General features: G+C 45.8%; 1 protein-coding gene across 3 annotated transcripts in view; it reads left to right on the top strand.

Moving 5' to 3' along the window:
- The first annotated feature begins 96 nt into the window (after window positions 1-96).
- LOC108753041 (protein bric-a-brac 1-like) overlaps window positions 97-11,440 on the top strand; it is a 340,929-nt gene continuing 329,585 nt past the window's right edge. For 2 of the 3 annotated variants that reach the window (XM_018494372.1, XM_018494371.1), the window contains exon 1: window positions 102-2,180. In XM_018494372.1, the coding sequence (XP_018349874.1) occupies window positions 1,221-2,180 (960 nt within the window). In that variant the 5' untranslated portion in view covers window positions 102-1,220. Of the gene's footprint in view, window positions 2,181-11,440 lie in introns of all 3 variants that reach the window. The other variant, XM_018494373.1, reaches the window with a different exon arrangement.

Raw genomic sequence — 11,440 nt, 5'->3', positions numbered from 1 at the left:
GGTGCCCGCCGCCGCTGCTGCCGCCGCCGCCGCCGTTGCCGCTGCCGCGAAGCGCTGCGCCGCGCACGGTACCCACCACTGCCGTTCGAGCGAACCGCCGCCGCGTTGCTGGCCCTCTCAGTCGCGACGCGCTCGTCACGGGGTGCAGATCGTACGCCGTTCGTCGCTTCGACACCCTTCGCCGCGCGCAGCACGCGCTTCTCACGCGGACTGTCGTCGCCGTACGTCGCGCGGCGTCCACCGCGTCCCGTATTCGTATCCGCGTACTATTCGTAAAGCGCGATCTCGTCGTGAAAACCGTCACGTTGCCGTCGTGATCGTTGTCGTCGCGTTTCGAGGTGGTTGGTGGTGGGTGGTTTGACGGTGAAATCTGACTTCTTCTCTCGGACAAAACGCGCCTCGATGCGATAGACGTTTTTCGGTGAGACTGAGATAAGTGTGACAGTAGTTAGAAACTGTTAAAAAAAATAGAGAGAGAGAGAGAGAACACAGCGAGAAGGAGAGCAAAGATTAATAATTAAGTGTGCCGCGTGGTGCATCCAAGTAGGGACGCAAATACCCCCCCTCCCTCCCTGCCCCTTTGTCGGGACTGTCCTGATCCCTCGGGAGACTCTCCATCGTATATGATGCTTCGTAGGGAGAGACAAGGCGAACTCTAATTTTTTTGGAAGCGGTGGGAGTGAATTCAGAGAGAGTACTCGAGTGTGTGTGTATATATATATATATACATATACATATACATATACATATACATACGATTGTGAGCCACGTTTTCGGAGTTAGGCTGAAACGATGCTCGATCGCGACGTCCCAACGGGACGATGACGCCCGCGTCGGTCCGCGTCTGACAGGTCCGCGCACGTTGCCACGAGGCGCGCGGATAAGGCTCTCGTACTCTTCCCGCGTCACTTCGCGCGGAAGGAATCTGAAGGTTTTGCGTGTGGCTGTGCATGTGCGTGTTGCAGATGCGGTCTCGTTGCTGATCCAATCAAGGTGAACGTTACCGAGAAGCAGAGGCGAGACGCACCACGAGGAGGCGACTGGAGGAAGAGACGAAAAGACGAGGAAAAACGGTGGAGAAAGCGTAAAAGGAAAAACTCGCCCGACGACGTAGAGGAAGTCGAAGGCGTTCCTCTTCGAGAGAGAGAGAGAGAGAGAGAGAGAGAGAGAGAGAGAGAGAGAGAGAGACAAGACAAGCAGAAGCTGCATCACATTCGATCATGACGCAACAAAGCGGAGCTGGGTCACCCCAGCAGTTCTGTCTGCGTTGGAACAATTATCAGACTAATCTGACCAACGTCTTCGATCAGCTCTTACAGAGCGAAAGTTTCGTGGACGTAACCCTGGCCTGTGACGGGCATAGCGTTAAGGCTCATAAAATGGTCCTGTCGGCTTGCAGCCCGTACTTTCAGGCGCTCTTCTTCGACAACCCCTGCCAGCATCCTATAGTCATCATGAAGGATATCAAGTGGCCGGAGCTCAAGGCCGCGGTCGAGTTCATGTACAAGGGCGAGATCAACGTCTCCCAGGAGCAGATTGGACCATTGCTCAAGGTCGCGGAGAGTCTCAAGATCCGCGGCCTCGCGGACGTCAACAGCGAGCAGGAGCTGACGTCCAGGCCGACTCTGGAGGAGGTCGCGACCGCGGCGATGCAACGGAAGAAGCGTCGCCGGATATCCGGCGATCGCTCACCATCCGGCAACAGTCCGGAACGTGTCGGCTCCGGCAGCATCGGCCCCGACGACGACGTGATCGGTAGTAACATCGTCGTGCCCGAGATTCACAGCATGGTGCCGTCGACGGCCAGCTCGACCCCGAGATCTCTCGGCTCGCCCAGCACGCCCAGCATCTCCGTCACGCCGCAGATCAACCTGCAGGAACTTCCGGTCTCGCTACCCTTACCGCCACCCCCGCCGCCACCGCCGCAGGGACAGCAGAGCTCGCACCCCCTGTCGACCCACCACGTGCCCGGCCACGTGACTTCCGGTCCGCACGCGCCCGTCAACCACCTGGGCGCCCACAGCCAGCAGCTCAGCGTGCAACAGCAGCAGCAGCAACAACAGCAGCAGCAGCAGCAGCAACAGCAGCATCATCAACAGGGCGCCGGCAATCAGCCCGGCGCCGGCGACGACCTCGAGATCAAACCCGGCATCGCGGAGATGATTCGGGAGGAGGAAAGGGTGAGTCGAGCTTTCTTTACCTACGATCGATCTGTGTTTCCTTTATCTTCCTCCTCGTCTGCGTGGAGGAATAGTTTATTACTTGAAAATTCATTGACGCGTTGCACTTCCGAGAGAATAGATCGCGATGTCTCAATGCGAAAATGATTAAAGAAACGATTAACGCGTTAGCATGCAGAACACGCTATTAATAGCGTGAAAAGATATCGAGTGAAAAAGTGACTGACTTTCCGTAATTTACGAAAGAGTTAAATAAAATCTGTGTTAGGCGTTAAAAGATTCATACAACGCGATAACCGTCTCGTTTTCGAAACGTGTGAGAAGCTTTTATGCATAATTGTTATATCAAAGCAGTATTCGTGCTTGTGTGCCTGTGAAAATTATTGCTAAATTAATCTTATCGACAAGAGTGATACTATTCTTTACGATTAATCCTTTTTCTCGGGACGTACATTTGTCTCTGCACGCGTCAGTGCTAATATGTAATTTTCAATGCAAATTGAACAACAAGAATTCCGTAATTGCGCGGAGTGTTGTAATTAGAAGATTTTTATGTTCACGATAACGTCGAATCACTCAGATATATATTCCGATGAGCTGAATGTAACTTTCCTGTTTTTATGCCGGCAGAATATTACTTCTTATGCCGAAGATAAATTAGTAGAAATAATATGCAGGAAGAACAAAAAATCGTCAGAATTATACTTGCTTGTTAACGAGAATGGGATAAAAACATCATTTCCGTCAGAAGTAACGTTAGATCTTCAAGAAATATATGCAAAAATGTATAAAAAGATTGATTAGCTTTCTGCCCGATAATAAATGTACTAGATAGAAAGTTTCAACAAATTCCAGATATATGTTAGAAATTTAAGAGGTTCATTTTTAATTTAAATCTCGATGCATTATCATGCTGCGCTACAAGCCTAATTTTATTAGATGTTGATTGACGTTAAATAAACGAGCGAATAAATTTCTACGTCGTAACTGGAAATTCGCGCACGCGCATACATTTCATTTTATTCCAATATTGGATAGGGTAAATACGAGTAAAAGAGAAATATTCCAATATTTGCCCAACATTTAGACATAATTTGGCAATGCGGGTGGGTCAATTAAAAGTTTCCTCCGCCGGTCAGAAACGCGCTGCGACCGCGAATTGAATAAGAAACGTCGGCGTTTCTCTATCCCGAGCGAACTCTACCACCGGGCGAGCTTCCCCTCTCCCGGATCGAAACTTTCGCGCTCCGGAGTGATGCGGTTAACCCGAAATAATCGCGCGCGGAAACGTAATTGTCCCGATAGAAAACAAAGATGTTTCTCTCGTTGACCGGGTCGTAGCCGCGACCGGTCGTTAACGAGAGCACGATGGTTTCGCGCTCACCTCATCTCATTAGAGCGCGCGTTCGTCCTCTCGTCAAGGCAACGTCGGCCACGATCCTCTCCGAGGAAGACACAACGGCTGCCTCTCCCTCGTATATAATTGGCCGCTCTTTCGACGGATGGAAAAGTCGCGCATCGGACGCGCTCGAGACGCGGCGGGCCGGCCGCGTCAATTATACGAGACGCAGGACGAGTTTTCGCGCCGAAACCGGTCACGCGAGAAGGGGTGGGAAAGCGGAAGGGGCGGCAAACGACAGAGGGGAAAGAGAGAGTCCCGCGCGCTTTTCCGCGGACGGAGGTGGAGGGCCATCCCAATTACCCGGCGATTGGCTTCGACGGTATGCGCTAATTGAGAGTATCAATGAACGTCAATGAGCGCAGTCAATATTTGGCCGGGGTGCATCCGGCCGAGCGTTTTGTAACGTTCTTTTTGTTAAAGCGGATGACAAATATTGACCGCGCTCGTTCGCGTTCGCGCGCGGACGTGACACAACACGCGTGCACGCACGCACGCACGCACTCACTCACTCGTACACGCGCTCGCTCGCGCGCGCCTGGGGTATCGACTGTTCTCGTTAATTACATCGGGACGACGGTGTCTCCTGCATTATTTATCGTCCGCTACCGGTGCAAGTTATTAAGCGTGCGGCTAGTTACAAGCCGTTTTGTAACTAGCACGACGATCGCCGGACGTAGGGAGCTGGTCGTGCACCGACTTGGGCCGAACGGTTAACTTGGCTTAACAAAATATATTCTCTCTCTCTCTCTCTCTCTCGTCCTCTCCTTCTCTGTGCTTTCAACAACGCTCACGTTCATTCTCTGCCGCGTTTGTAATTATGCCGCTTATTTGTACCAATAATACGATCGATGTATGGACTGTTCTCGCTATCTTGATTAAATTTAAAGTGATCGTATGCATATATTTCTCTTGTAAAAACTGTTGTCTAGAATTCCACAGTCGGAGATAATCAACGCTCTGATGCATTATATTCAAGGTTTATCTTATCCAGATGTATATATTACGTATATATTTTATAATTTACATCGACAGCTACGTTTTTACGTTGCTTATGTAACATAATCCGATAAGTGGGATAAAAGTCTTAATATATGAATATCTAACGTTACATGAGAATCCTGTATGAGAGTATCGAGTTCCAAAGCTAATCGGAAAGTTAAATAAGTTTAATTATTATCCCACCCCGACGCCGAATGCATCCGCGATCGACGCAGCGGGATTTATTCGTTATATGGATCAGCGGCCCTTCACAGCGGCGTCGTGTCTTACGTGCCATCCAGAAAAAACGAACGAGCGCGCGAGCACGTTTAAATTTTCATCCGTTAGAGAGTTTTCGGGCGTAGATATCCGGGGAAGAGCGAAAATATATCGGACGGCAGTCCGGGAAGAAACTTGCACTCGGTGAATGAAGGACACGCCGCGCGCCGCTTACGAGGGTTTACGCGCGGAAAAGCACGGAGCGAGACTGACTCCGCGCCCCCGTCAGTTCAGCTCAATCTGGAAAATTAAAGTTTACCGAGCATTATTTCTTTTTTTTTTTCTCCTTTCCTCCTCTTCTCAGAGCGCACAACACGTCGCCGAGCCCCCGCCGCACACACCGTGACGTAATCCGCTATACGTATATAATGGTTATAACATTCCGCGGAATTCCATTATGTTAACGCAACCACGTTCCAATTCTCCGGGTATGCCTGCCCGACTGCCTGTGTGTGCCACGTATCGTAAATGCGCGCCGTTGTAGTATCGCAACTATTCCGCGGTGCCTTTCCGATTAAAATACCTAATTGATGCGGGCGAGAGGAGCCAATGGCGGATCGCGGAATGCCAAGCCGCGAGAGTGCTTGCCAAGCACCGTCGACATGGACTTTTTTCTTTTCTTTTCGTTTTTTTTTCCTTACGGGACGAACGAGAGAAAGAAAGGAAAAAGAAGAGGAGAGGGAGAATAATTATACAAGTAGATGAAATGAAATAAAATGTAATTATGCAGATTGCAGTAAATGGACGGAATGCGTCGCTATTTCTAAGAAAGAGAGAGAGAGAGAGAGAGAGAGAGAGAGAGGGGCTGAGGAACTTGTAGAAAAAGAGAAAGCGATGTTTTCATTTATATAAACAGTATATCAGTATTAACGTGAAAGTTCTTGGATTAATTTATTCAAGATAAAAAGAAATGCAAGTTATAAACCACGAAGGAAATGATGAAGTAAGTCGGGAGAAAAAGTGCGGGCGAATAGCGCACGAGCGATGCTCGTTAGATTACTGACTTAAGCGCCTGAGAGTTTTATTCTCCTTAAATCTAATTCTAATAACTTTATATTCTTCATTGAGGAACGAAATTCTCGAGCGTACGGCCGTTCCTGGTCTTGCGTTCGTCAAGAAGAGTTTCGTTGCCGAAGGTCGGTTTCTCGATGACGCAAGTCTTATCGACAAAGTATACGATGTGTTTTTTCGAAGTAGAGAAGATTATTTATATTTTTTAAAAAAGATACGTCTCTTATATACGTATGTACGTACATAAAATGCAGGGTTTAAAGTCCATTGTATATATAAACACGTCTCGATGATGAAATTACAAAAATTTTATCAAATACTACGATGAATTTCTATTGATAATATTCAATTCTTTATTGCGACGCATTTCATTTGAACGTGTTGACCGAAAACGGTCTCGTCTCTCTCCACCGTGCGAAATTACAGTTACGTGTGTAACAGATTTTACATTGCCGATTATTATGACTAGTATTTCATTACCGATAAGTTTTTAGTCCACAGACCCATTAACGTAAATAATGTAACGAAATATTGCCCCTCATCTAATTCATCTTTTCCTAAAAGTAGGAATCCTCGATCCTTCCGTATCTCGTTGAAAATTAGGGAATCAACAGGGAGCGTCCTCTGAGTTATGAATCGCCCGCCTCCGGCGGCAAAAACCGGAGACAGTAATTATTTATACTTCGAACGGGCCCCGAGATTCAGAGGGGTCTCAGGACGACGTATACACGGCATTACGCGGTATAAATATAAATTATATTTCACCTGACGCGCGTGGGCCCGACGATGCGTCTTCTACGATCGCTTAATCGTGCCCTAATCGCATCGATTAATCGTGCATGTAATCGTTCACATACCAAAGAACAGGTTTTCGCGATTATACACCATAAAAAAGTATTTATTAAGTAGCGCGCGCGCGCAATTTAATATTTTTACCTGATGGTGATATATGCTGTTTTTATAATGAATATAGCGTTTAATAATTTGACACACTTGGTAAATAAGATTGAATCCTAATAAATTAATTCCGTCGGGCATATTTAAATAAATTTTTTTTTTTGTGATACGAGAGCTTATTAAAAGTTAAAAATAGGTAGACGGTTTAAAGATACAAGTTGGTAGACGGGATACTTTGAGCACTCACGAAAAAATTTTAATTTCAGTAATACTTTTTTATTAGTATATTATGTAAATTTATATCAGTTATATCCTTACGATACGGGATAGAGGAATGTAAAAATGGTGAACTTTAAGGGGATTCTAAAGCCATCTGTATTATCGACTAAATCATATAATTTTTGTATAATAATTACTTTTTTCTTCTTTTACAAATTTGAAAATCTTTTCCCAAGATTAAAGTACACCCATTAATACGTGTCTGTGAAATGGAGTTTACGTCGAGAACGACAAAAAATTTCGAGAATATAAAATCTTTTCTACCATTTCTTAGTCCGATATGGGCGCTCTAGATTTATCACATCGTGACATTTGCTTCATATGAAAGTAGTGCAATCTGTACTTAAATAATAGTTCATAGATTAGTAGTTTAGAGACGAAGAAACAACGTGGAGTTTCTTAGAATTGGACTTGGATAGCGCTAACTAAAATGTTATACGAAAATTTATGTGTATGTGTATGTGTGCGATATTAATGTAATAGTATGTAATGATGTGTCACGTCATAAATCGTCTACGTGTAAGTCCTTACTTACACTATACGAATTGTCTTTAGCATCCCCTTAAAACTTTTCGATATCTAGGCAATACTTTTTATTTCCTTTTTCTTGAACAAAGTCTTAAAGGTAAACTATGGCTGGTCTACCTACTTAAAGATTAAATATTGTTTCTTACGTTTAATAAAACCTACACGTATTATATCTACGAGAGATTTTTTTTTAGATCTGAGAGAGAAATTGTGAAATAATAAAAATGTTAAAACAACACAAATTACGCTATGTGATTTCTGAGCATAATCGCGAGGCTCTCTCCGTCGGAAATGGACTACGAAAAGCGCGATGCTCGGGAAGGGTGACGACTAGGGAGAGGGAGGGTAGAGCGGGCGCATCCCCCGAAAAGTGTACACAGTGTACAACACGAGAAGCAGCAAAGCGTGATCACGCGGTCGGTGGAGCTCGAAAGGGCGGGTCGAAAAAAATTTAATCTTCCCTCGCATTATCCTTTTTGGCAATAACGGCTTTACCTCCCGGCTCGTCCTGCCCTGCCATCCTCGTCCTGCCTTTCCCTCTCTCCCTCTCGTTTCTCTCTTTTCCTCTTTGTTCTCTCTCTCTCTCTCTCTCTCTCTCTCTCTCTCTCTCTCTCTCTCTCTCTCTCTCTCGTGTTCGGTGACTCGAGAGCGAGAGCAAGAGCGAGAGAGAGAAAGAGATGGAGCGATCGGCAGGCAGAGAGACCGGCAGGAGAGAACGGATCCCCGACGCGTCGGCAGAGAAAAAAGTCGCGAAACAGTAAATCGTGAATTGTAGTAACCGAGCGCCATTCATCCTGATACACCGGATGTGACTACATATTTCCTTCGTTCCGTTTAAATTAGTGTTTTTGCCCGGCGCGGCCTTGATTGTGTTTTCGCGCGTCTCGCACGCTCTTGCGCGTGTGCGCGAGTGCGTCTCGCCGACAAGCGCGCTCGCTCGCACACCCGCGGTATGCATCCTGTGCACTCCTATCGGAGTGCAGGCGGCACACAATCGCTGCCGTTTCTGCTCTTCGTTGTCCTCCTCTACGTCGCGTTGCGTATGTACGTGCGTGCGTGTGTGCGTGCGTGTGTGTGTGTGTGTACGTTCCGTACGCCGTATTCGGGCGATCGCCTATAACGCGCGTAAAAACGCGCGCACACGTCGATCGGGTCGCGTTGATCAACGCGTAACGTAAGCGATACATCAGGAGGCCGAGAGAGGATCGTCCCGATGGGATTCAAAATTGAAAAGCCCGCCCCCGATGTATTAAAATGCGCGCGTTACCCGCGTCCATCCATCCCTCCCGTCGTCTCGTCTCGTCCACCTCCTTTCGGCCCTCCGTCCAGAAAACGATCGCGATACGAACATGGGCCCCGGTATCGCTCGCGTCGCGCTCAGAAGTCGATTACCGTGCTGTCAGAAGTGATCGAGAGGGCCCCCCTTGCGCTTTTTGCGACACGTATCGACGTGTTGCCCCGGTGATTTCGGGTCTCCGATATCATGCTAGCTTTTCATCTACTTCTGCTCCGATATCGGGAAAGAATACCGATTCCAGAAAAGCTGTTCTTAATTCTATCAAGGCCCGGTTTCTCAATTGCCGCTTACACTTGTGGTTAAACTCAAGACATGATGATGATTGTAAAAATTATACATTTTTGTTTATCTGTAATTTGGTTTATCACTAAACTGACAGTTTGGTTGTGAATAATTTTTGCAAGTTATTGCAAAGCCATTAGTTAAATTAACTATAGTTAGGAAAACACAATTTTACACGTTAATTTTATACGTTATCGTCAAGTTAAGAGAGGTTAAGTCTAAACTACGAGTTAATAAGATAATGAAAATTAGTTCAAGCGTCGTGTTGCTTAATGCCCGTTTCTATGAATCTTAATTTAATCTCGATTTAATTTGCCCGATTATCTTTCCCTAATTCTTAGAATTGAAAAAAAAAATAAAAAGTCAAACAAATACAGAGATTAAAGTTAATCTCTGTATTAGTAAAAAAAAAAATGGAAATGTGTTTAATTAAAAACCCGACTGTTTGAAAACGAAAAATGAGAGCTGACGTTTGGCAACTAGCGATTGCTTGGAATTGAGTTCCTTTCTGTTACCTTAGTGAGTTCCCCGCTAGACGTTTATAATTTAAGAATAAAATGAGGATACAAAGAAAATCACTTTCTTCTTCAACGTGCGTTTTCGTAAGATTAATCGCTTAATTAGAATTAAAATCCTCTTGACGCGCGCTTCCTCCGACGGAGGATTCCTCCGTTCGTTTCTCACGGGTCGACCTCGCACTTATACTTACAAAGTAGACGGCGCTCCTCGACTCTCTCTCTCTCTTGGTCCAGTTCCTGGTTTTTTTTTCTTTTTTTTTTGCGCACGCGAATGCGCCACGTTGGAGCACGCAAGGCGCGCACGCGATAGCCAGGTTTTTTTCGTAGACACGCGCGTTGCGCGACATAGCCGTGGGCCCTTCGGCAGGCCCTACGACCGGCTGTTTTTCTTTTTCCTTTCCTTTTTCTCTTTCCGAGGCACACGTCGTCGCTCGGTCGCGTCGTCCGTCGCAAGGACGAGTCGGAAGAAATTGATAGCTACGCCACTCTGCTGCTCGCGAGATCTCAAAAGTAGGTAGATGAGGACCATAGCCACCGCCTTCCTCCTCCATCCTCCGCTCCTCCCTTCCCGGCATGTATTACGTAGCCGTCCTTTCGCTGCTCGGTGGAGGACTATTTTATAATAAGGGCCGGCTTCGCGTAATGGTATGTATTTTAAATATTTCGAAAATTGCCTTCCTAGGAAACTCTTCGCATAATGGCAATACTTGGAATATAATCCCGGGGTAACCGGACCGCATAGGCGCCCGAGCACTTAACTTCTCTCAGTCCTTCAGCCCGTCCGCCGCGCCGCGCCGCCCCGCTTCGCCACCGAGGGAAGCCTCTCTCTTTTCTCTCTTCTCCCTTTCCTCGCCCCCTCTTTTTATCTCTTCTCCAAACGATCCTTTTCCCCTTTTTCCATTTTTATTTTTTTTTTCCTCCTCGACGTTAGCGCACCGCATCGCGCGAGTGTTTCTTGTCGCTTTCCTTCCTCCCTTCGGAAATCGTCTCGCGTTGGGTTAACCGGACTCTGGATATATTCCGTGGGATTTATCTCCGCGGAATCATTGCCGACTGGCAGTATCGGGATAATACACGCGGGGTAGACGGTATCTCAGATCTGCTCGCGTTTTTCCTTTCATCTGCGGATTCCTCTTTTCACGATCTGCTCTCACAACTTTGTAATACTCCACTTTAAATATTTTTCCAACGATTGCTCATGTTAAAATTTTCCATTAAAGTTCCTTTAAAATGGAACGTAGAATAATATTTTATTACCTATGTTTCTTTCGCCAGATTTTAATCTTCGATGATAAATGAATTTACAATTTAGTCTGTAGTTTTTAATTTTTTGTTAAATGTCTTAAAATATGGATAAAGAATTGCTTTCTAATGGCACACTCTAAAAATACTAGTGTGGACTTGATACCATGCCACGTCTAACGATAAGTTTCACCGTAAGTTGGTGGTAATATTAACATCAACACGGTATGTATTTAAAATCTACGATGTTAAATCCGTACCGATATTTTTCAGATTGCATAGATTTTTTTGAAACATTTTGTACACTGAAAGACTGTCCTACTGAAGAATCGCCGATTGTTTCGATTCTCGCTTGAGAAAATATCTCGGTGCAATTTACCTGCGTCCAAGTTTCTTTATGATCCTATATTTTCTACACTTTGCGAAATAATCTCGCCTTCTGTCCGTTTAGAAGTCAGGGATTTTCGCTGAAAACCGCATAAACCGCGGAATCATCTTTTATAATATTTCTGATGCGAGGTAATTACGAATTTTATATATATATATA

The sequence above is a fragment of the Trachymyrmex septentrionalis genome, unplaced genomic scaffold (genome assembly GCF_001594115.1).
Source record: "Trachymyrmex septentrionalis isolate Tsep2-gDNA-1 unplaced genomic scaffold, Tsep1.0 scaffold63, whole genome shotgun sequence".
NCBI classification, from domain to species: Eukaryota; Metazoa; Arthropoda; class Insecta; order Hymenoptera; family Formicidae; genus Trachymyrmex; species Trachymyrmex septentrionalis.
This window is presented reverse-complemented; position numbering and strand designations above follow the sequence as displayed.